The sequence below is a fragment of the Falco rusticolus genome, chromosome 10 (genome assembly GCF_015220075.1).
Source record: "Falco rusticolus isolate bFalRus1 chromosome 10, bFalRus1.pri, whole genome shotgun sequence".
Classification (NCBI taxonomy): Eukaryota; Metazoa; Chordata; class Aves; order Falconiformes; family Falconidae; genus Falco; species Falco rusticolus.
The window spans coordinates 37,394,974-37,420,083 of record NC_051196.1 but is presented as its reverse complement, the minus strand read 5'-3'; the positions used below and the strand labels follow the sequence as shown (position 1 = coordinate 37,420,083).

General features: G+C 45.5%; 1 protein-coding gene across 6 annotated transcripts in view; it reads right to left on the bottom strand.

The window, feature by feature from the left end:
- The window catches only part of NCOA6 (nuclear receptor coactivator 6), a 45,508-nt gene extending 24,399 nt beyond the window's left edge, over positions 1–21,109 (bottom strand). Inside the window, exons 1-8 of one of the 6 annotated variants that reach the window (XM_037401575.1) lie at positions 20,919–21,109; positions 13,672–13,774; positions 8,794–8,946; positions 8,419–8,693; positions 6,442–6,597; positions 5,741–5,863; positions 4,205–4,333; positions 1,676–2,491 (exon numbers count right to left, since the gene is read on the bottom strand). In XM_037401575.1, the coding sequence (XP_037257472.1) occupies positions 1,676–2,491; positions 4,205–4,333; positions 5,741–5,863; positions 6,442–6,597; positions 8,419–8,653 (1,459 nt within the window). In that variant the 5' untranslated portion in view covers positions 8,654–8,693; positions 8,794–8,946; positions 13,672–13,774; positions 20,919–21,109. Of the gene's footprint in view, positions 1–1,675; positions 2,492–4,204; positions 4,334–5,740; positions 5,864–6,441; positions 6,598–8,418; positions 8,694–8,793; positions 8,947–10,219; positions 10,337–12,643; positions 12,750–13,671; positions 17,852–17,881; positions 20,068–20,918 lie in introns of those variants that run through there. The other 5 variants (XM_037401576.1, XM_037401577.1, XM_037401578.1 and 2 more) reach the window with 5 other exon arrangements.
- Between the last annotated feature and the right edge of the window lie 4,001 nt (positions 21,110–25,110).

Here is a 25,110-nt window from a genome sequence, read left to right as displayed (position 1 = left end):
TGGCTTAAAAATTAAAAAATATGTAATTACAACTTAATTAACATATAAATTGCAGCAAGGAATGAGCATGCACAGAAGCCAGGCAAAAAATCTCAGCAAGTGGAAGCAACACAGCTTTGCTGAAACCAACAGAAACTTGTCTTTTTAAATCAGCTGAGGATGTAACTCACAGCAGCATCACCGATTTTAGCGGTAAGGTCTACAGTGAGGCCAAATGATATATTCTGATAGCTTATTTGGAGTAACATTTTTGACTCACAAAAAGTAGCGTTTTGTTTGTAGTAGGTTGATTTAGAAAGGAAGGAGAATACAGAGGTTATACTATCAAGAGGTCATGGCTATGCTACCCTAGAGGAAATGATTCCTGACGGGGACACATGACTGGTCAGACAATACTGTAGGGAAATATGACTATAATAAACAATAAGTAACTGCTTCCAGATGGAGACAAGATAAGGTATACCAAGTATAGGGCACTGGCAGATCCTAAGAGCAGTCTGAAAGAGCAGAACCTTGCAACTGAGAGACAATTCACCTGGATCCAAATGAGACCCATGGTACAAACAGTGAAACCAAGAACCTTGTCCAGGTCAGCAGACTTAAGAAATGGGTATTCCTTACAGCTTTTTGGACAGATTTCAGACGTACAATGTGAGAATGCAAGAAACTAGAATATATATGTGTGTGTAGGTGGCTCATATTTTGAGCATGTGGCTCATTGTGTAAGCACAGGAAGAAAATACTTCAAAGGCTTAAGCAAGAGCTTGTGTATGGGTACCTGAGGGCAGCCATTCAAGAGAAAGATGAACAAACAAGTGAACAGAAAGAAGTGCTACAAGTCTGGCACAGAACTACAAAAGGCTCAAGGGGAAAAAAACACCAAGGACACAAAAGAGATCTTGGGACTGACAAATTAAATTCCTTTACTGTTAGAGAAGAATTCTAGGAGTATTAAGTAAAAGATGTGAGTGCCAAGGTCCAAGAAAAAAACCCTAAAGACAACACAGCCAAAGGCACAGCTAAAACATCCCTTGACCTCTTAAATTTTAGAATAGGGAGTACAACAGCATGGCAGTAATAGCTCTTTCCTCTTTCGTATGGAAAGAAATCAATGACAAATAAAGACAGGGTCAAGAAGAGACATCCACAACTTAGAAAGGAAGATGCAAAATAATGCCTCACTTCTGTAGCAGAAAATGTACATGGTGGAAGAGGAAGCTGAAGAGAGAAAGAAAATGTTCATTTGTTCTTAACATGCTCTGTCTCTCTCTCTTTCTCAAAATAAAAAATATCCACCATCACCAATCCTCCCCACCCCCAAAAAAAGAACAACCCGAAAACAAAAAACTCACACCATCTCCGAATAACCTGCTTAAAGGTAACAGAAGAATCGTGAAGAGTAAGACTGGCAGACCTAAGGAGCAATTGCATACAGCAATTTCTTTCTGTGGTGGCCCTGTGTCTACCCTTAGGTTATCACTGTGACACTGCAGGACAGAGATAGCTAGTAGAAATGAAGTGACACTGATGCTAAAATTCACCCATATCCACTTTATACTCTATCTATGCCTTTATCCTGTCTTTCAAAGGATCTTTTCAAAACTAACAGCAACATTAGTTCTAGCCATTTTATGTTTCTTCTCCTTTTAAAATAAAAGGTCTCAGAACTTCTTACCTCCTAAACCAGGATGTAAACCTTGTGGACCTTGGTTTTGCTGCTGCATCACCATGAAGTTGGGGGGTACATTCCCCTGTTGCACCATAGGATTACGACTAGGAGAACTAACAGGCTGCTGAAATCCCTGGGGAAGTGTGCTACTCTGGGGAGGCCTTGGTCCCATCTGCTGCTGCGTCTGGTTAACTGTTGGAGATGATGCAGGAGATCCCTGCTGGAAGGAGGAGGGAGAGGAAGCAGGAGACTTGCTGGTCAGGTGGGGTTGTTGTAGTGGTGTAGGAACCCGTGAGGGCCCCCCCTGAAGGCTTTTCATTTGAGGAGCAGTAAACTGGCCAGGATTGCTCATTTGGGGAAAGTTTGAGTGAGCCTGGGAAGCTTGCTGGCTTCCAAAAGGATATGGAGGTGGAGGATGAGTAGGAGTTTGTACTGTTGCTAGAGGTGGTCTTGCTTGAAGTTGCTGCTGCATTTGTCCAGGCAATGGGGCCTTTTTCCAACCCTGGTTTACTGTCAATGTACCCAACGCTCCCTGGGTTGGAGGAGGCTGAATTGCTCCAGAAGGAAGCTGGTTCCAGCCAGGGGGAACTGGAACTTGTGCTGGTGAAGTAAATGAAGGTCGAATACCCTGCTGTGGCTGCTGATGTGGCTGGGGAGGACGTGTCTGCAACTGCGTCTGCTGCTGTAGCTGCTGAAAGTTGGCTGAGTTCATCTGCCTGTTTACAGGAACTGACTGCATTGAATGGAGCTGGGGAGCTAAAGATCCAGGTGGATGATTTTGCTGCTGGATATTTAGCCCAGATAAAAGTGGGTCCATTGCATCTATTAAAATAGCAAAGAAAAGTAAAAAAAAAAAAAAAAAAAATAATAACCTCCTGTAGACAAAACCCACCCCAAAACAGGAAAGGGTAAATTGCTTGCTTGCATTTGCTTACTCTGCACAAAAATTCACATTCCTGTATTCCAATTTCTCCGACAGACAGAACAGGCAATGCTCTAAAAGTTTTCAAAATGTTTGAGAATCCTGAGAAGCCAGGTCTTACCAATTTATAACCTCTACAATAAAGAATGACAGCTCCGCAGTGCTTGTTGCTACAGACTAAAGTCTTCTAGACACATAGAATCACAGAATATCTCAGGTTGGAAGGGATCGATAAGGATCACTGACACAACTCCCTGCTCATTGCAGTACCTAAAACTAAACCATATGACTAAAAGCATCATCCAGACACTCCTTGAACTCTGTCAGGCTTGGTGCCATGACCACTTCCCTGGGCAGCCTGTTCCAGGGACCGACCACCCTCCCAGTGAAGAGAACCTTTTCCTAATGTCCAGTCTGAACTTCCCCTGACACAGCTTTATTCAGTTTCCTCGTGTCCTATCGCTGGTCACCAGAGAGTGGAGAACAGCACCTCCCCTCCTCTGCCCACCTTGAGGAAGGTGCAGATGGTGATGAGAGCACCCCTCAGCCTCTTCTTCTCCAAGCTGAACAAGCCAAGTGACCTCAGCCACTCCTCCTAAGTCTTGCCCTTGAGACCTTTCACCATCTTGGTCACCCTCCTCCGGACACACTCTCGTAGCCCGATGTCGTCCTCCGCTTGCGGTGCCACAGCTGCGCACAGAACCCGCGGTGGGACCGCACCAGTGCAGCATGGGGTGGCCAGCCGCCCCACTGGGGCACCTCGCTGTGCCATGCCCGGCGCACCCCTGGACACAGCTGGCCTTTGGGCTGCGGACGCACGCTGCCCACTCGTGTTCCACTTGCCACCGGCCCAGACCCCCAGAGCTCTTTCCGCAGGGCTGCTCGCCAGCCTCTCATCCCCCTGTTCGTATGTATAACCCACTTGTTGGGGCTATTGTCCCTACCAGTTAAAAAAAGTGGCAGAACAAGGAAGTAAGGTAGTATCATAAACTAATATTCCCAGAATATTTAAAACATTTATGAAAAATGCTGTCTGTAAGAATAAACACTGCAGAGGTCCACTGAAGCTGACAAGTACTGCCACCATTTTATGGAGGGACAAATAACTCCCTTTCTTTTTCTGTAGCCCCAAAATGTAAATAACTTGTACTGGCAGAATTGTGAAGAATAAACCCTAAACATTCACACATCCCAGATCCCCAGTCCTCAAACTTCCAGTCTACCTACCCCTCCTGAAAAGCACTTGTGCTCAGTCTGGTGCATTTGCTTCCTACCAGAGACATCTGCCTCATTCAGCCGATCCTTCTCTTGCCTTTATCAAAAGGCAAAGTTCAGTCACAACAGTTCTACTGCACAAACATCACTGCTGCTGCTCAATGCATTTGAACAAAATACCAAGCAAGCTGGTGACAGGCACCCAAAGTATTTGAAAAGTTTTACCAGATTAATAGAAGCAGGGAGGCGTCACAGAAGGAGTAATTTCCAGAAAGGGCAGAGGAAATACTCCAGGACAGTTCTGGAATACTCTTATGATTACATGCTCAAGCCTGTGTTCTGAAGAATCAAAATTCAAGAACACTTTCAGGTCAGTATTGTGACTAAATTTTTACCACCTGGCTGTGAGGAAGGCCGAGGTGTTCTTGGCTGCAGCTCAGTACTAGCACCACTTGCCACCATAGAGGAGGGCACACTTCCACTCTGGGACATCATGACAGCTGCAGCGTTGCTCATTCTTATTAAACCTTAAGAAATAAAAATAGAAATTAACAAGTCTTGCAGTTTTTACATAGAGAAGAATTTTAGATACTTTTTTAACAAGAAAAAAAAATGTATTTGTTAATAAAACATTTCTTTAGACTTAAAGAATTCTTTGTCCAAAATAACCTGAGGACACATATCTCTGTCTGAAAGTTTAGATTCCCTGGTATAAAACAAGTTAAGGTCATGCTGAAGCTTTTCTTTTAGCACCAAACCTTTAAAAAGGCATCAGAAGGAAACACTACCAACTCTTGAATTATTTGAGCATGACTTGCCTCCGGAGTTACCAAGTGACAAGACAGTATCAAAGTTGTACATGTACTAAGGTTTTTGCAAAATCTGAAACTAGAAAGTAACTGAGGTGTTGTAAGAGAAGAATTTCAATGTTTCACTTCCAGAGGCTACTTTTTTATAAAATGGTTTATATTGTTGACCTATTGGTTATATTATTGTTACATTTATACCCTTGACCTGCAGGAAATGAAGCTCATGATCATCACAGGGAAGATCAGAGCAGCCACTTTCAGAGTAAACCTTCCTTTACATGTCTCACATTCCTTGTTAAGCACAATGATTTAACTACTCTTTAATCAGGTTTCTACAGAGGTGAAATGTTCTTTCCATTCCTTCTCCTCAACAGCCATACAAGCATCTTACAATACCACTGATGAAAAACACTTCCAGGTTTTTTTAATTGCTTTAAATTATTTACCAAGATACTAATTAGTTTATTTTGCCTGACGATTCAGCTATTAAAATAAATTATGTAGTAGCTTTCTTTTAACTTTTCACCACAAAAATGACTCTTGTAGTTAACGATTTATCATGCATATACAATGCTCTAAAATGCAGAGTTTAATAAAGCTACACCCCTCCACAAAAATTATCTATAATCAGACCTTAAAAGTTTACCAGAAAATAGAGACTAACAATGACAGTTTCTTGCCCTTCCCATAATTATAATGGATTTAATCTAAAATAGTTTATTATTATACACTGAATAAAGGATTATGCTCATCTTCATTAAAGGTAGCCAAACAAAACTGTGATAACTTGTGTGCAATTCAAAGTGAATTCACTATACTAGACTCATGTACTTTAATAGTTTTTACATAAAATAAAAAACAACAAAACCCAAACCACCAAAACCAAAACAAATCAATCTGCCCCACCTAAATCACTCCAATGTTTGTGGGACAAAACAGCCAGCTATTTAGATTACACAATGTGGGACGTGGTTTGACAGTACAGAAACAAGAACAGACCTTAATTAAAATGGCAATTAAAATTCTGCAAACAATAGTCGCTATAATCAGTGAAATGTTATGATTAGCTTAGTAACAGATTTCAAAGTGTATAAAGCTAAGCAAATAAACATCGGGGAAATTTACCTTGTCCCCCTTGCATGGGAAACCCTGTTTCCATTCGCATGGAGTTGCTCGCTCCCAGGGGCCCGTTGATCCGGACATCTTGGCTTCTGTTTTGAGCTAAAGCTAAATTGATAGCACCTTCCCCTAAAAGTAAGGCACAACTGGCGTGAATTGAATGATACACAGAAAAGCAGAATACAGATGCTTTCAAAAGGACATTTAAAAGGTGTCAAGGAAAGAAGAACAAACTTCACCTATGTTGCACGCTTTAGGACAGTTATGCATTGCACTACCCTTATTTTCTGGATTTCAATTTTAACAAAAACAAACACCATGACAAGCATTAAATGCCCTTGGTTTCATCCTGAGAGTGTCCTGAGAGGACAACTGTCAGAATGGGTATTTTAACTGCAAAATCCACTGAAAACTTGTTTTTAAGAAAGCCACATAAGAAACAATTAGGGGAAAAAAATGAGGGCACACTTTGCTAGCTAACACTGATAATTTTTTCAGGAGATTTCCTAACGCTCAGAGGATTTTCAGCTGTTGTATTTATTATTAAACCTATTCTTGAAAGAACAGAGGTCTTAAGCTATATTTCCACAGAAGTCATTCTCCAAATTACAGAATTAGAAGTATTGAAACAAAGTACACAAAATCGCTGGTTGAGTATACTTAAATTTTAGCTTAATGCCTTTGGAAGCAAATTAGGTGTGAAATACCTTCAATCTGAACCGAGAGTATTCCCAGGTCACGGAGCTGTTGGTTATTATTTTGAGCCAGAATTCGCAACCGCTCAGCAGCTTCACGGGGTATATTGAAGGTAACGCGGACACTGTTCCAAGGCTCTATCTTCTGCAGTTTTAACTGGTTGGATTCTTAAAAGAAAAACAGTCAAGAGTCAGTGCAAAGGCAGCTTTCAAACATGTGTGATGAAATAACTTGGTAAAAAATCACAGCTGAAAAAACTGAAATAATTACTTGGCTTTGAACATTATCAGTGGTTAGTTTCAGGTACAGAAGATCTCTCCAGCACAGGTGTTCAGTGACTGATCCTGCCAAACCACTTCAGGTATTTTCCAAAAATTAGCAATTTTTCTGCTGCTACAGTAACGGTATTATTAAACTTGTCCTCTTTCTACCTACAAACAGTTTTTTCCTGGAAACATGACAGGAGTAGTTTTAAAAAATCTCCTTTTGAGGAGTTTTGAGCAGTCCTATTCTTTTATTAATGTTCCAATATTTTACATATAAAAAAATGCATTATCAGTTTCAGTATTTCTAGATATTAGTACCAAAGCTTCTCATTTTTCAAACGTGACATCTGTTAAGTCTAAACCAATTTTATTTACTAACTTGACAATCGAGTCAATTGAGTGCAGACAATTGAAAAAACAAGCAATGCAATGAACATTTTAAAACGTAATCTAGAAAACTAGTTTTGCTTAAACATAAAGACCGCCTGCCTGAAGAAGAAAGGTGCATTCTTCCTTGTACAGTTTTTTGTATTGTACAGGGGTTTCTTTGTACAACAACATTGTACAGTTGATTTCCAAAGACCATGGAACAGAAGAGCAGCATGCTGGGAGGGCAACCTGTAGCTATCAGGAAAGGCTTGGTTCACAAACAGCAGAGAGAGGGAGAGGGAGTGTGTACGGGCAATTCCCTGGCTTCTAGACCGCGATTATATGACATCATGCCAAGTCAGATCAGTGCTGCTGTGGTCCCAGTCCCCAAGGCTCTTCTAGTTACGTGTTCCTGTCACTGCACTTCAGGCAACCCACCTGTCTTTATTTGTTTCTATAGCAAACTATACTAATGACAAGAAATTAAGCTGTTAACCTGACCATTCAAGTAATAACAGATGAGGGGCATTTCTGGGGAAACTGGTGGTGAGGAGGAAACATATCATTGATCCACACACAGTGACCCACAGACATCACAACACTGCACCCCCTACCAAGGGAGAGCTGTCTACAAAAAAAAGGTTTTACTTATAGCTGCTCAGTTACATAGCCTTGCTCGTCGTACAAGCAATCATCATATGACCCTTTGCAAAGATGCTCAGACAGTGGACAGACATCTTTTTCCAGATCTAAAGGTGCTGGTAAAAGATGTCATTGTTCAAAAAGCCTGTTACCATTCACTAGCTACACAGCTGTCCCCAGACCTCGGTGGGCATACAGCAGTATGTGAGAGTACTCCAGAGCCCCCATCAGTGAAAAAAAAATAATCATCAGGTAGAGTAGGTCAATGTAGCAGCAAAAGGGCAGTAAGGTCTTGACTTGACACAATTACTCCAGAGTGAAGCTATTCTCAGATGAAGTGCAGTGGTTTGCATTGGATGGTTTTGGTAGCAAAAAACCACCTCCTGTGTGGACAAGCCTGGTTTCACTTTCATATAACACAGCAATGTGTAATGGAGATGAATGAAAGAGGGAAAAAAACCCAAGTAAAACATGGGAACTGAATAAGAATAAATGAACTCACTAATGAAATCAGTTTTAAACAATAAAACAACTGGAGAGACAACTCTATGTCTCTCAGAAGAACAGCTCCCAAATTCACCAAGAATAACCCTAACAAATCTTATTACAAACTAACGACCTTGAAAACTATGTAATCTACTTCTTTGTACAAGCATCCTAGGTAAATGAGTATTTTAAGGACAGATGAAAAATGACAAGAAGGTACATTACCCATGTGTAAAAGGCCAGGGACATTCTCCAATATAATCTCTAGTTTCTGCTCAAAATCTCTGTCACCTATATTTCCTTTAAAAGCTACAAAGATCGTAGAATCCTCAGGAGCAGCCTTCTGCTTCAGTTCATCTTCCTCCAGTCCTGAATCAAAATCCACTTCTAAGTCTTCCATAGTGGAGGAGTACAAGGGGGCATATGTATCCTTTAAGTTTGGTAGATCATCCAAAACCATTGTTTCCAACAATGGTAGCCTGTCAGACGTTAAGATGATGCTTGGAGGGGAAAAAAAATTATAATAAGTGTAATAGTAAGTGTGTAAAGATAGTAACAACTATTTCAACAGCACATAAGACCACTAACAGAAAAACCTACCAGGTGACTCAATGTTAGGGTCTGCGAGACAAACTGTGCGGCTTTGAAAACAGTGGCCATTGCAGTATCCAAGCTGTTCGTCTACTAGAACAAACAGAAGTGGTTTCCTGACAGAACCCTGCTGCACATGACTTGAGAAGGATTCCAGTTGACCTAAATGATAGTCAGGTAGAAAGGAAAGTAGAGGGAAAAAGAAAAGAATAAGAAAATCAATTACATTCGTCTCCGTATAGTACAGAGGACAAGCAAACACCCAGTATCAATTCTGCAGTGCCTGACAGCCAGGAAATGCAATACTTTAATTATAGAAACATAGGAAAAAGCCACCAGATTTAGTTTTAGGGACTGCAGATGCAATAGGCTCAGCAGTAGGAAAGCCATAGCATATTTTTACTAGGAGAAATTTAGCATTTGACAAGTATTTTACATCCAGGGAAATCTCAGGCATACTATGCCTTCTTTCTAAAAGTTTATGAAGATTTAGGTGTTTTCAGCTGGTTATGCACATTACAACCTCAAATTTGTCCCTCCTGTGCTAGCCTACAACTCCCCCCATGCCCCTATTGAGCTTGGATAAGAACGAATTCAGAAAAATCAAGCCACACACCTGACGTTCTTTAATTTATAAAATGTCTAGACTTTGCAATAAATTTTACTTGACATTATGATAGTAATCTAAGCTGTTATGTGTACAGAAGTACAACCTACGATCAAAGTTATCCCTACATCTACAGTGAACAATACCGATGTTTAGTTAAAATACACGTTTTTCCACTGCAACACAAGCCATTACAAGGGCTATGGCACTAACTCCTCCAGGCAAGACCTCTCTTCTCACACTCAACACTTTGCAAGTGTTGCTAGCAGATCAAAACCATCTACATCAACAGCCAAAGCTGATGTCAAAACCAAAAACGGTACCCATTCCTGACCACCACTGTCAAAAGCAAATCAATTCAAAGGCCAGGACTGTCAAGACCTCGTAACTCCAAAGCTGTCAGTATTCAGCAGAACCCACCCACAACATTTCATTTGGGATGATATACCCTTGAATAGGATACAGATTGGGTTTCTGGCAGTGGTTCAAGTTCCCAACACAAATGAAAACCACAGCTCTTGAGATTAAAGGTGAGCTGCAGATATGGGCCAGAAAACCACCTTTTCTAATAAAAAAAAAAACCCAAACAACAACTATGTTAGACAAGCTTTAGATTCAGCTCTACATTGTTCTCACACTCGCAATAAGTTGCTGAAGGGACAATATTACAAATGAAAAAACAAAGACTTGAAAGTCCAAAATACCCTTAGCTTTTGGTGATGTCTCTATGCACAAACTTACTGTGATTTTACAAAATATTTTTTTTTCTCCTTTGCCACCCTACCACCACACTAGGCACTAGGCTAAATGGCATTAATGAATAATCACCTATATTACATATAGTTACACTCTTCATACTGCAGCACCAGGCCTTCCTTCTCACATATGACGCAAACCTCAGATTAAAAACAAAGCTAATTTTGTCTCACAAGCTCTTCTGCAGTCCTGCAACAGAAAGTAAGTAAAAATATTTCACAGTCATTGATCTATTTCTATAGTGCTTTCATAAATGACTTACTATTACCAGGGAAATTTTAAACATGGGGAACAGAGACACAGATTTTTAAAATTCATTACCAGGAGAACATGGAGACAATTATATCTTCTTTTCTTTCCCCAGACTCCTTGCAGCTCAGCTCTGTACCTAAACTACAGATATAGTTTAAAGGTCCGAGTGTCTGGCAACTCCACTAAGTTAAACTACTCAGTTTCACATAAGCTGCCCAAAAAATTAAGAATGAAAATTAATAAGCATCTGTGAAAAGCTGTTTTAATTTATTTTCACACATAATTTATTGAACAGGGAACTTCCTTGCCAGAGCTGGCTTTACACCAATCAGGAGAGAATTCCTTCTCCTTCTGCATTCCTGCATCACTCATTACACTCACACACCGACTTTGGGAGGAAAGGAGCTGGGAGTCCTACACAAATAACCTTTTTAAAGACCAAGCACAGTCATTCTGTGCACCAAACGTGGCAAGCATCCTGTGAAATATAAGCACTGTATTTTGAAGAAAATTACATAGAAAAATACTTATCTGAAAACCTTGAGTAAGTTTTTCAGGGAGAGAAAAGCTCAGCTCAACATACAGGCTCTTACATGTTGAAAAAGCACAACTATTTGGAGGGGATGGGGTGTTCCATTTGCGGCAAGAAACACGAGTACTTCTGACAATCCCTGACACCAAAGTAGTAAATATTTCTCTGTAAGAACACAAACATTTCTTTTTTTGAATAGAAGCGTTTAAATCATCCATCTTCTCTGTGGAAGAGCAGAAGACTTCCAGATTGTTTAAACCATGGCGTAAAGGCTTCGTGAAAGTGCTGCAGCTTAAATCAGATTCCACCAGCCTCACCTCAACGTGCCAAAATCTGACAGAATTTGCTGAAATTACAGTCCCTCCTGAACACTACTAAAATATAGCTTGCTAAATCCCAAAGGGCCACAGGCCTTGTTTCATGTGATGCAGAAAATCATAGGACTGCAGGGAAAGCTCGAGTTAAGAAAAAAAAACGACCAAGATTGAGCTTTAAATTTTACTTTCTGGATAAGAACATGTAGCTACAGCTCTCTTTGCATTTTTTGTTCACATTACGTGCCTCAAGGATCTCTGCTACATCCACCTTCCCTCTCAAAAACACAGTTCAGTCTGTTCCTATCTTCAGGTATAATTTATCTCAAATATGACAGGAGAAAGTAATGACTTGCAAAACCTTCCTCTTCAGGCAGAACACAGCACGCCATCCATCTCAAACTAAATGAATCCCAGCTGCATCCCTCATCCTAACAAATTCTGTAATCTCCTGGTTATAGGGTTGACTTCCATAAATTACAAGCCAGCACATGACCATAATTAGCACATACCTTTGCTCAACGCTCTTCCACATAAGCACAAAAAGCCTTTAGCATAAGCACACACAGGTGAAACTCTGGTCATTCAACAATTCCTATAAGCTAGATGAACTCCCAGCAGACCACAGAGTATCTCTGATGAGTAAGAACCATACCTGAACTGATCTGCATAACCACAGCACATTTCATAAACTTGAGCATTCATGTTCAAGTGACAGCACAAAAAAGGACTCTGAATATCATTTTCCATTCAAAGAACATGCATGGCTTCCTTCCTGCCCCTGCACTCTGTTGTTTTAGAGTTTCCAATTTAATACTTCCCATTAGACAACTGTCTCTGGAAACTCAGAGCAAGTCCAGTGCTACCATGTGGCAACCACCTACCGTCAACCTGGCCTGGGACAGGCTGCAGCAGCATAAAGTGTTATGCCTGCTTATTATAAAGTTGGTCTTACTCAACATAGTCTAATTATTAAAAAGATGTCACTGAAGTAAGAGTTGGGGATAAACAGCCAGGTAATAGACTGAACGCACCTGCAGCAGGTATGGGGGTAGGGGGCGGCAGCCTGAGCAGAGGGTCCGAGCTGGGCACAGGGCACACCCTGGGCTGCTGGAGGCTGGAGCTCCTGGGCACACTCAGCGCACGGATAATACAGCTGATAGACTACAATGTACAAGACAGACTCTCCAGCAGAAGAATTCATGTGGGATACAGCTATGCCGCAGCCTAGATCTGGGTCGCACCGCACCCCACAGAAGGCAGTTTGTCATGCCATGTGTCCCCCCACCAACAGCCCTGTTAGTAAAAGGAGCCTGCATGACAAACCCAGTGCCACGTGACTGGGCAGTGCTTTGAAAATCCCATCCACTCCCTGGGAGAGATGGGATTAGAACAAACCTGAAACAGCCAGTAATCCCTAACTGGGAAGCAGCTGAACACTGGAAAGCCAGCAGGGTCTGGAGCGCCAGCACCACCAAACGGGAGTGCTGGTGGTCTCCAGAGTCTGAAAAAAATCAAAGGGGAGAAAAAAACCAACATCCTGGTATGTTGGTATTCTCATCCTAAGACCCGGTCAATTGATCCAAACTTCAAGTTATGTCCATTTGTTTCTTAAACAGAACTTGAAAGCTCTTGTGTTGCTTTCTTCTAACCACTGCACCACACAAAGCAAATAAATCAGAACAAGGCTTTATCTAATAACTTGTCTGAGGTTTTCTGCCACACAGTCTATTGATTTACAAGCTGTTTGTACATTTCAACCAACTCAGAATAAACACTTTCACAACTGATGTCACACCAGAACATGCACCCTCTCAAAACAAATATGTAGGGAGCCCGATTAAATAAAAAGTACTAAAATCCTGCTCTACACCTGAAAAAGTACTCTTCCAAATAACACAAAGGACTGGAAAGGGTGACAGCAGAAAGAAGGATGGACTGATGTCCTTCACTAGCAGATGGCAGAAGGCAGAACTGAGCAGGGTCCTCATTCTCACACTGACCATTTAAAGCTGCAACAGGGAAGAGGAAGAGAAGTCAGTCCAGAAATGAGACTGCAGTCAAGTCTGTTATAATATAAAAAGAATACCTAAAACTAAAGTGAAATATGTAGTAAAATTTCCTCTTACATAACTTAGCTAGGGGTAGTTCCAGTAATTTGGAACATCAGACTTTGACACGAAAGAGGGATAACACCACAAAAGCGTCTCAACTGTCCTCTTCGGAAGGAAGGTCTGACAACAGCTACAAACCTGATGGCAAATGTCGCAGCCCTCTACAGCAGGCTGAAAAGTCAGCTCCAGGGACCACCCAGCCCTCCAAATACACTTAAAGATTACGAGCAAGGACCTGTCAGTGGGACAGTTAGCAGGAGAATATGTAAGAACGAGAGATACTTAGATGCATCATATGCTTATTTTACCTACCAAACCAAATTCCACGACTTCAGTATTTTGCAGCATGCAACAGGCCTTCAGGTAATTCCAGACTGGCAAACATGGTTAAACAGCAACTCCCAAAAATGTAATCCTGAAAGAAAACCATTGCATTTCATAATACAATGATGCAAAAAAACCAAAAATACTGAATGTAACAGTGAATACTTTGATTTTTAACATGCAGTTTTGCACCAAATCCAACTCTCTCCTTCGTAATGTAAAAAGCATGTGTTACTATATTAAAATATTAACAGCAAAACCCAAGGATCTGGAAAAATCAACCTTTTACTTTAGGCAAAAAACTGAATACTCCCTTTGGCTGGAAATAACATTTTATTCTTCTAAATAGGGCAAGTTTTATCAAGAATAATATATTTAAGTCTTAAGATAAACTCTTCTAGATTCAATTCACCTTCAGAAGACAAACTGGCACAACTAGGATATGCTTCAGCTTATCCTAAGGAGGCGCCTAAAGTGGCTCAGGTTAAGCTCATTGCAGGAACACGTTATGATCCCACAGCCACCTCAGACAGACATTTTTATTGCAGATGGCCAACAAAGCAAGGTGAATCCAATCCCAAAACCTAGTCCTGTTCATAGTCTCATCAAGCTGCACTCAAACCTCTCAGGGTAATGAAAAAGCAGCAGTAAAGCTAATGGCTTCAGCAAAAACAAAACACTGCCCCTCAAATCAAGATGATTTATATTAACAACCCAGTGCTGTTTTTCAAGCAGATTTTCTGCTTACTTACCAGCCTGCTCATCAGTGGGGAAAGGGACTACCCAAAAGCAAACTGGGGAAGCAGAAGAGGGAAGACGACTCAGAAAGACAAAGCAGAAATTTGCTATCTTCTATCTAGATGACAAGGTAAAATCGCTTTTAAAAGCCTTAGTACTGTGCCATAGCCTTTGCACTTCTGCCAGTCCAGCAATTCCAAGGGAAGGAAACAGTGTTCACATTAAAACAGACTATGCATGCTTTGTAGCTCTTTCAGTCAACCTCTGGCATCTTCTTATATTTCTAAACAAGCATTGTAATTCAAGAAGCAGTACAGTACCAAGTAGAACACCTGAATGTCTAAATCATAAGCAGTAACTTTGCTCTTTCCATCCCTTTGTAGACTTGCCTAAATACCGCGACCAGACACCAAGTTGACAAGCAAAACCAAAATCTAAAATATGAAATTTTACTATCGTTTATTAAGTGTAAGCCAAATATAAAAAAGCTTTCCAGGTTCTATAGCAGATACTGCATCAATTCTATTTTTTCCATGCTTTTTATAAAATTATGTTCCACAGGCTACTTTAGATGGCCTACAACTGAGTCATGTAAGAAACTGGCTGGTTATCTCCAAAGCTAAGCATTCACATGAAAGGACAGTCCTTACTTGCCCAGTAAAAGCCGTTTTTAAGGTGCCCTCAAAGCTTACCAAAGTCAGCTTCCAGTCAAACCATCCATGCCTTAGCACGACAAGGTAAGAGCTGACATCTGGCTGAAGGGTGCTGGGCCAGAGGGAAAATCATCTGAACTCCTTAGTACAAGGAACAGAGGGGCTTTCTGTTCCTCCAGTTCTCCCTTCTGAGGGAAAGGGTGGCCCTCCCTCACCACGGGCAGGGGTATGAGACGGTCTGTGGGCACCCAGCTGCTCCAGAGAAGAGAGGACTGAAAGATGGGCTGTCCTAGCAAGCTCCAGTAAGAAACTGAGCATGGCCAGCCCAGGCTATGGGAAGAAGAACAATTAACTGCTGTGGTCTTCATTCCCATTGTACGGGAGACAATTCCAATTTGGTTAAGGAAAATAACCAACTGACATTGGTTCATTAACTTCAGCTTTCACTGCAATAACCTACCTGACAGGGACCTTTGAAACACCCAGGGACTGAACACAGACCTTAGCAGCCACCGAAGAATCTGCAAGAACAGCCCTGGGAAGCATTCCAACTACAGAAAAGGGTCTTCAGAGCCTGTGCTTTCCCAAACATCAAGAAAACAAAGCAAGTCTAGAGGAAGGCAGGCTTCATTCACTCCTGCTGATAGAGAGCTACGTGCCCCTCCTCATACTGCTCTGCTGCGCTCCTACAGCCCTCAAGCATAAAACACGTAAACCCAAATGCTTCCGACAAGGAGAAAATTACAGCTTGTTGTAACGCATATGACCTTTCGCAGTGTACTTTGATGTATTTTGACAGCAGATTTAGTGGAACATTGGTTTGTTAGTTTCATAAAGTTTGTTGAAACCCCACAACTCATGCCAAGCTGCAATGGACATGTCTAACTGAGCTATTAATTTTTATTTCAACAGAATTTGACCGATGAGATCATTGGGGTTGCTTTAAAAAGCAACATAACAACTCCAGAATGAATTTCAACTACAGCTAAGTTAGCCATGTAGAAATTCCCACTTTTGGCAGCTGAGATTCCAACACAAGAAGGCTGCCAGTCCTCTTCCTAAACCACAAGTTAACTCAGTCACCAATTTTCTTGGAAGCCACAGTCTACACAGCGTAATATTTGATCAATCAATTCCCATAGCTGAATTATTAATTTCATGTTAAGGATACTTCCATTTGAGAGACATACACTATAGCCTGTAACAGATAAATACTAGACGGAGATTTGCAGTACATAACTTTTCACAGAGATCCATCAATACAATCAGCAAACAAATAAAATGAGATACTATTTAAAATCAGATGTATCTTGACAAGAAAGTGTATTTTATCTTGCCTTCCACAGGCTACGAGAAAACTCCTCAAGTAGCAATCTATTCACTGTTTGTGTTGTGACAAGCTTTTTATTTGAAGTTGAATGTAACCACTACCAAACCTTTCTGGGCTGACGTGCCCCACAGGTAGTCCTTTGTCACCAAACTCTCACTGAGCTTCACAAACATCAATGTAACCAGCCCAGGTGTTCTAGTGATTACAAGTCCGGTACTAAGGTTTGACTGAAAACTGCACCTCTTGTTTATTGCAATATTCTTCCTTCTTACATGTAATAAAAGTCTAGGAAATTTCACTACAATTTTTAAAATTCTGAAATGTTATAAAGTGTGGAGAAAAGATTTAAACAAACAGCTTAAAAGTAATTCCTCTGATATGAGGCACTCAGTAATGAAGAGACTGTTTTCCCTGACCCAAAAACCAAGAAAAAAAAATCTTAATATAACAGAAGTAGGTACAGCTTTTGTTGTTAAAGTCCAGATTGTTCTGAGAGTTTCCTGACTCTATAAAAACTTGCAGCTTAACTTTGTGCTGCTCTGGGCTTTTGGAAGAATCACATTTCAAAAGCATTATTAATTACTGTCACTTACTGCTGTTGTGAACCACGTAATCACTGGCCAACTTTGCACCTTCCGGTAAAACTAGGATGCAACAGAACTAAACAGCAATGTGTTCTTGCAGGGATGGGAAAAGTTCCCCAAAAAGCCCTTGCAAAGGAACACTTTCCCATGCTGCAACCAGAACATGAGGTGCTCTTTCTTGTCCAGTATTACTTTTAACTGAGCCTCACTAAAAAAACCGGCAATATTTTTGCCTTGCGAGGTTCAGCTCCTACAGCCACAGTCCCAAGACCGCAACTGCTAACTCCTCAGCTTCTCCGCGAAAAAGACCCCCTCAGAACTGCTAATATGAGCCTTGTATCTCATCTCTCACGTGCTCTCCACTCGCTGCCGTGAAAAACAACATTACTACAGACACCAAAACTTCCAATTTACCAGGAAGCAAGGCAGAAATAATGCCTCACATTTTCCTTGTGCCATCCAGCAAGGAGGGAGGCTTGTGAAAGCATGCCTGCGCACATGTATGCGGAACACAGAGGCTTACTTCAGTCTCTGCAAGCACTGCCCAGAAACCATGACGAGAAACACCATCTCCTACCAGCTGCACAGTCTTGGTAGATCATTTGATTTTTTAAAAAATCAAAACTGTAAAATTAAAATGACGTGCACAGGACTTGGGAGAATTTAATAGCATGCATCTTTTGGTGCAAATAACTAGATCGTTCCCTTTCATGCAACAAACCTAACGCACAGGCTCACATATGCAACTCCGCACAACCAGCTCCCTGTCCCAAATCACTGGTTTACACGAAGACAAACGAATTTAGACAAGGCATCATGCATCTCCTATACTTTTCAATTTTCATACAAATCTGATCCAAACCCCTGTGCAGGGCTGTTTCAAGACTACTCACTCAAGCTGGAGAAGCAGGCCGCTGTCCTCTCAGTTCCAGAAATATGATGGCTCTCAGAGCAATGGAGTCCCCTGCGCACCCCCTCCTTCAACCCAGCTCCCAAACTGGCTACACCGTGACGTGCACTGGTCACCTTTCTTTTTTCCCAAATACATAAAGAAGTTATTTACTGTGACACAACCTCAAGGCTGCAACATATACCTGACAGAACTCACTTCTTGTTTCTGTTTTTAATCACAATAGCAATTTTTGATGTGCTATTCAGAGCGCAGGAGGATGGTGTTAATAACATCCTTATGGCAGAGGACACACTGGATGGAAAATGACCCCCAATGGTCTAAAGAAAAATCCCAGTCTCCTGGACCTCTGGAAAACTTCCACTACTATCTTTCTGTGTAATGTAAAGCTTAGATGAACGTTCAACTCCAGCAGCATCATTGAAAAGATGATTTCTTCCTTCCTTCCTTCCAATTAGCCAGGGCACTAGGCAATCCAAGCATCTTGAGCCAAACCTTGAGCTACCACCACATACAAACTAAGGTACATGCTGACTACATGGCAGAAATTCTCAGTTATCTGCAAAGGGCAGTTCCTGCTGAAGAACGTCACTGATCCGCTCAGAAGGGGACAGCAGAGTTCGTAACAGCATCAAGAGAAAACACAAAATACCCAGGGCTTCAGTAAAGCAAAGGTGGATCGGTCATCTGGCTAACAGATGGAGAACACCTCACCTGGAGTCTGACAATGCATCTTCTCTGCTCCATGTCAGCTAGGATTAGCTCTCCTTCCACTTCTGCCCCTTAACTCTTCCCAACCCTACGCATTCTCTCCCATTACTTCTTCTCTAGTCCAGCGTTAAGGAACAAGTTTACACTTGAACACAGGCCCTGCAGTACACAGGGTTAAGTCTTGCTGTTCGATGGTCTACACATCAACAGGCGTTCTGCTCGCTCTATTCTCTCCACGCCACAGCATCTGTATTTCTCAATAGAGACCACATGATTTTGAAACAGACACCACCATCATGCCTTCTCTTCAGAGGTACACTAATGACCTAAAAAATTTCACTATTCCCAATGCAATCAAACTGTTACTGCCATATTAACTGTTCAATACGTTCAGTAGCAAACCCTTTGCCACTGCAAATCTATGACATTTAGTATGTCTGTGTAACTCAGTTGTAGCTCCATCCAAGAGCAATCAATATGGTATTAGAAAATAAAAGTATACTACAAATCTGTTCAGCAGTTATGTTTGAAATATCTAATATCTACTACAAAGGCACGTCATCTTTGACAGTACCATACTTAAAACAAAACAGTGGCATTATGATTGTGCAGCAGAATTTACTTCTACACCCTCATATTTTCAAGTATTTAAGCCAGTGAAAAATGAAAACACTAACACTTCGTTTAGAGATGCATGGGGCAGGGCTGGATTTCTCAGGTTTCCCCACACAGTCGGTTTTGATTTTAAGGAAGCACCTATTTTTTTTACTAGAATCACGGAACGTTATTGCATCAATTGGAAGCCTGTTGCAAAAACTCCTCCCTCCAAGTCCTATAGAAAGAACAGGCTTTCCAGAGAGAATGACTGGAGAGTGCTGCTGGGAGTTTCTCCAGCCAAAATCCAAAGCCTAACAGAACACCTTCCTGTAGGTTTAAAATACTAAGAAATGTCATTTCCCAACAGAAGATCAGGTCTGTGTGCAGCTTCCCCTGTGCTGATTTAAATTTTTTCTCATAGGAGAGTCAGAATACAGTATTACTAGGAAAATTTTTCAGATACAGCCAGTTAGCTTTCAAAGGAAGCCGTACAGCTCAGCAAATATTTGAAGAGCGTAGCAAACACCTTGATGTCTTGCTGCAGGAGTGCATTTAGCCCAGAGGCTCACAGGCCTGGCCATTTTGGATATGGGCCTCAAGACCTTTGTTTCTCTCTCCATGAGATGCACAGAAAAGCTAGAAACACCTGCTATAACTGGAAAAGAGCTGCTGAACCCAAAAGTCATGGTTATGACACTGGCCAACCCTTTGCAAGACCACCATCTGCTCTCTGTGGCCACTTTCACATGTGGGAAATTCTGAAAGATGCTTTGGCTAAAGAACCAGCCAGAAAGGCTACAATGCGCAGTAATTATAAATACCAACAAAAGGCACTGTTTGTCCTCTAGTAAAACTGGCACGAGAGAGCTTTTACCCGGCTCAGCCTGGGGAAGGCGTGGAGCCGCGTGCCGGGGGTCGGGGCAGACAAAGCCCACGGAGCTGCAGCATGCTGCCCTCGGGGGCCAGCGGGCACGGGACCCCCGGCCTGCTGCGACGGCCGAAAGGGGGTGAGATTCAGAGAAAAGCAGGAACCAGACCCAGGGACGGCGCTGAAGCCTTTCCCCGGCCGCGTTCCAGAGTTGCCGAGACAGTCAGACAAAAGCTCGGGCTCGAAGAAACGTCAACGCGTCCCAGCTGCCACCCCACGGAGCCGCCACCGCCCGCGCGGGGCAAGGGCCGAGGCTCCGGGCGCGGGGGCGACGTCCCGGGGCCGCGGGGCTCCCGCGGCTGTGGCGCCCGGCCGGGAGGCGCTGCCCCGGGCACGGCGTGGCACCGCTGGGCCGCCCCCCCATCCCGCTCCCGGGCCGCCCGCCGGCTGCCACAGGGCGCGGCGGAAGGTCGAGACACGAGCGCCCACAGAGGACCGGGGCCGGCCCGGCGGGGCAGCGCGGCACGGGCAGCCCCGGCCCGGCGAGGCGGCGCGGCAGGCCGCGGCCGAGCGGGCTCAGCCCAGGCCGGGGCGCCAGGCCGCGGCCCCCCGCACCCGGCTGACAGGCGCCCGCCCAGGAGCCCTCCGGCGCCCCGCGGCCTGGGCACCCCGCGCCGGGCCCACGCACCGCTCCGCGCCCCGGCTGCCCCCTCCCGCCGCGCCGCCCGCCCGGCCCGCGGGCCCGGCCTGCCCGCCGCCCGCCTGACACCGCGGGGCGCCGCTTCCGCCGCGCGCTGCTCGCTCCCCGCCGGGAGGCCCCGCTGCGGGCCCGCCCCGCCCTCACCTGCCGCCACCGCCGCCGCCACGAGCGCGCGCGGGAGGGCGGGGGCCGCCGGGGCGCACGGGGCCCGCGGGGGCGGGGGCGGACGGGCGCGGGCCGCCGGGGGGGGGGTCGCCCGGGACACCGAGCGCAGGCCAGCGCCGCGCCGCCGCCACCGCCTCCCTCCGCCGCCGCGGCACGTGACCCGGCCCGCCCCGCGCGCGCCTGCGTCCGAGCGCGCGGGCCCGAGCGGGAGCTGCGCCCCCACGCGTGGCGCCGGGGCGCGGGGCGGCCTTGCGGAGCGGGGACCCCCGCCGGGGCGCCCGCTCCCCCCGGAGCGGGGGGGGGGGCCGCCGAGGCCGCAGCCCCGCGCGGTAGCTTTCCTCGCGGCAGCGTAGGCCCGGCCCCCCCCGGCGCCGCCGCGGAGCCTTCCCCGCCGGCGGCGGGAGGGGCCGTGCCCGGCCCGCGGGCAGCGCGGCCGCCTGGGCGGCTCGGGGGAGGGGGGCGCGGCGGGGTCCCCAGCAGCTGGGACATGCTCCCGCCGGCCCCCGGCCCGCCCCACGCGGGGGCTGCCGGCTGCCGTCCCCCCGCCCCCCGGGGCCGCGGCGCCGGCTGTCACCAGAGCCCGGTTACCGGCCCCGCGCCCCTCTCCAGCTCTCTCCAAAGCCCCGTTCTCGCGCGGCCGATGTACGGGAGGGAGGTGGCTGTCGCAGACCGGGGCAGTAGCGGATCCGCCGCGGGAGCAGCGCGGGGGTGGCACGCGGGGTACGGGGGGGCGGGCGGGGGCCACGGCGTCGGGTCCCGCGGGCTCCAGGCCGGTGGCACAGGGAGCTCCCGGGGGGTGGCACAGGCCCGCACACCACGCCAGCCCTCGCACCACCACCCCCCGGCATTGGCTTTAGGCAGATCACTGCATTTTAAATGACGAGGAATATGGGGGGTTTATTTTGCAAAAGCTTTTAAATACAGCAATCTCATCTGCTATAGCTCACAACACAGAAAAAAATCCCTTTTTTTTAAGTTGGCTTATAAATGCATTCCATTAAAAAAAAAAACAACAACGAACACCATGGTTAGTGTATGACTTATCTTAATAATTAAATGCTGTTGTGCGTGGAAAGCTGCAAACAGATGGCACTGGCCGCAGCATCGAGGCTCCCCGCCAGCAGACCAGCACCCAGTTCTTCACCAACGTGTTGCTCCGTTCGTGCCTTTTCTGTTTGTGCCTCCTCCAGCCCCTGGGACAAGGGACCCCACCGCCAGCACCTCTGCGGTGCACTGCAGCCAGGTGAAAAGCCCCTGCTCAGGCCCCTGGTGACTGAGGTGCCCATCAGCCCCGGGGTGACGAGGGGGAGCATTGCACTGGTGCCCATCAGGGAGCTGGCTGGCAGCAGCGTGGATGTGCCCCGCCATTGCCTCTCACTGTGGCTTGAGGCAGGCTGGGGACACACAGCTGAGGGAAGAACCCCTACAACACCCAAGAACCACCTTTCCTCCCCACTTGCCATCATGTATTCTGCTACTTCAGCAGACACTTCTTAAACCCAGCTGCATTTAATTTCTCCCTTCTGCAGCCTGACCTTCCCCAAAAGGCTGCGCCAGGACAATCTGCACCTGCTGGAGGCCCCTTGGGCAGCGCTTTTCAGTGCGTGACTGCTCCTAATCCCCAAGCTCCTCTGCCCTCCCCACGGAGGGGTTTCATTCTTAGACAGTGCCCTGCCCTCCTGAACACCAGCTCTGCCTGTCAGCGCTCTCCTTTCCTTGGGAACGTGCAGATGTCCGACACTGAAGTGTGGAAGATCTTTCCAAAACTGCTGTGATGGGAATACCCAGGCGCTACAGGAGCCCTTCCCACTCCACCTGACTTTTTGCAAAACCTTATAAAATCTTCAGTGGTTTTGCTGTGTTCATGAAAGAGCTGCAGGTTTCATCTCAGTGCTTACCAAGGCCTGGCTCCTCTTCCTCTCCATGTCCATGTATGGGATCAGTCCATGGAAGCCTCCCAAGCTGTGCAGCAGGTGGGGGAGGCTCCGAGATGTCCTGGCCCGAGGGACCCAGCAGCCACCCAGATGGCCATGCCCAGCTGGCACTGAGCGGGTGCTCTCGGACGTGCCTGAGTCGAGAAACCCCTGAGAGAGACACCGGCAGAGCTGCAGCAGAGCTGCAGGGCACCCGCCATCATCCCTGGAGACCAGACCTGAGCCTGCTGCCCCGGCTGCTCTGCCCTCGCCTGCCTCGGGCAGCCCCCAGCCCCCTACAGCACTGAGCGGGGCACGCTGGCCAAGCGGCTCGCTGGCGTGTAGGAATGCCCGGCGTGCCCAGGGCTGCTCTTCGGCTAGTCTCACACTGTGCCCACGGGCAGCAGGACCCCCAGCCCTTCCCTAACCACCCCAGCACCCCCAGCAGCACCTGCCCCTGTCCAGAGCAGGGGAGGCGAGGCAGGTGCCAGCCCCTCTCAGCGCCTGGGCACTGAGCAGGACAGCAATGGCAACAAAATGGCACAGCCGAGGGGCCAGGGCACCTTTGTCCCCCAGCTGCAGGACAGTGGCACCTCCTGCCCTGTCCCCCCTCCAGGCTTTTCCACACAGCCATCAGTGCCATCAGCACACAGGTGAACAGCAGTACCTATCGCTAGGGAAGTGTGCCCATGTCTGGGTGCATGAATGCCAACAAGCCTTTGTGAGAAATATGATTAACCGAGCTATAGCTTACTGGCAGAGCCTGTCTCCACTGTAAAAAACAGTGGACATCAATGGGGAGCAATGCAAACATGGGCAAAGACAAGCCGACTGCCCTACAGATCACAATAGTCACATGTGGAAAAGGCATCTTTTTTTCCCCCTCCCTTTATTTTGCTTGGATTTATTTTATTCCTTCATGGTTTTTCTCAGCCACTTTGGTTTGTATTTTGTGTTCTGAGCTCCTCACTGACACTTTCATGTAAAACCTTCAGAACAAACTCTGCTTCAGAACTCTTAGACATCTGCAGTAGCTGGGCTGAAATCAACGCGATTACTCTGCACACACACATCTCCAGAATATGGCCCTTTATTTTACAATGTGTCTCTCAGCTGTACAGAAGGGAACACTGGGTATTTCTTGGTACCTTACATTAAATTAATCAGATCTCATCACAACAGATGGACTCAAAAGTATCAGAGACACTGGGCCAATTAGCAGATTAAAGGTTTCCATATTGAACACATCTGTGTTATACTGATGCAGTTTTTAAACAGAGAAATAGGAAATCATTCAAAATATCTTTACTTCTCTTCGCCATGACTGAGGGGCCTAAGTCCCACCTTCCAATTGTTTTAAATTTTCCCTTTTTTGCAACACTGGCCACGACCCAGCAGAGCACTTAGGAACATGCTTTATTTTAAGATTCTGAATAACTGCTGTGGAATTGTACCTTGGGGCATGTAGGTGCCCTTTCGAATCAAACCCAGTCTTTAACTCCCAAATGAATGCAGTCTCCAGCATCAGAAGTGAGTCGGTGAATTCAGTTAATAAGGAGTAATTTTATCTTTCAAAGTGTTTTGTGATATTCCATGCAAAGTACTGAAGTGACAATGGCTTGACCACTTACTTTGCAGCTCTGCACAGTAAACCTCTGTGCCCAAGGGATGGATCAATGCTGTCCCACACCAGGAAGTCCCAGATTTCCACCAGTGAGATCCAATGCACAGAACTGCATCATTCCCTTCCTGAAAAGGTCTGCTCCAAGACATGTAACATTTTATGAATGCTCTGACTCTGGAAAGTGACCAACTCTAGCGCTGATGACAGAAAAATAAATAATAAATAGACTTTACATCCCTATGGTGAAGGTCTCTTCTTGCCCTGCAGGCAGTATGGTGGCACAGAAGACAGCTTCTCAAAGACAACGTTGTACCTCCCCCGTCTCTCAGCTGACGCATTTGTAATAGACAATACCACTGATGCTCCCATCTGCCAGGTAGCTGCCCTGCTCTTCTCCTGGGTGGCTGTGCTTCAGCGGAGCATAAAAGCATCTCTGTCCTTCCTCGGTGCAGTCTGCAAGGCTTCACGTAAATGCTTTGAGATCCTCAGCTGGCAGGTGGTAGGAACAATTAGTCCAATTATCTGCTATAGCACCCCGACTGCCCCAAAATGACCCGCACGCTCCCTGTGTCAAATGGCAAGGAGCGTCAGAGGGTGACTGGTGTAATCATCAAATGAAAGACCAAGACAACCA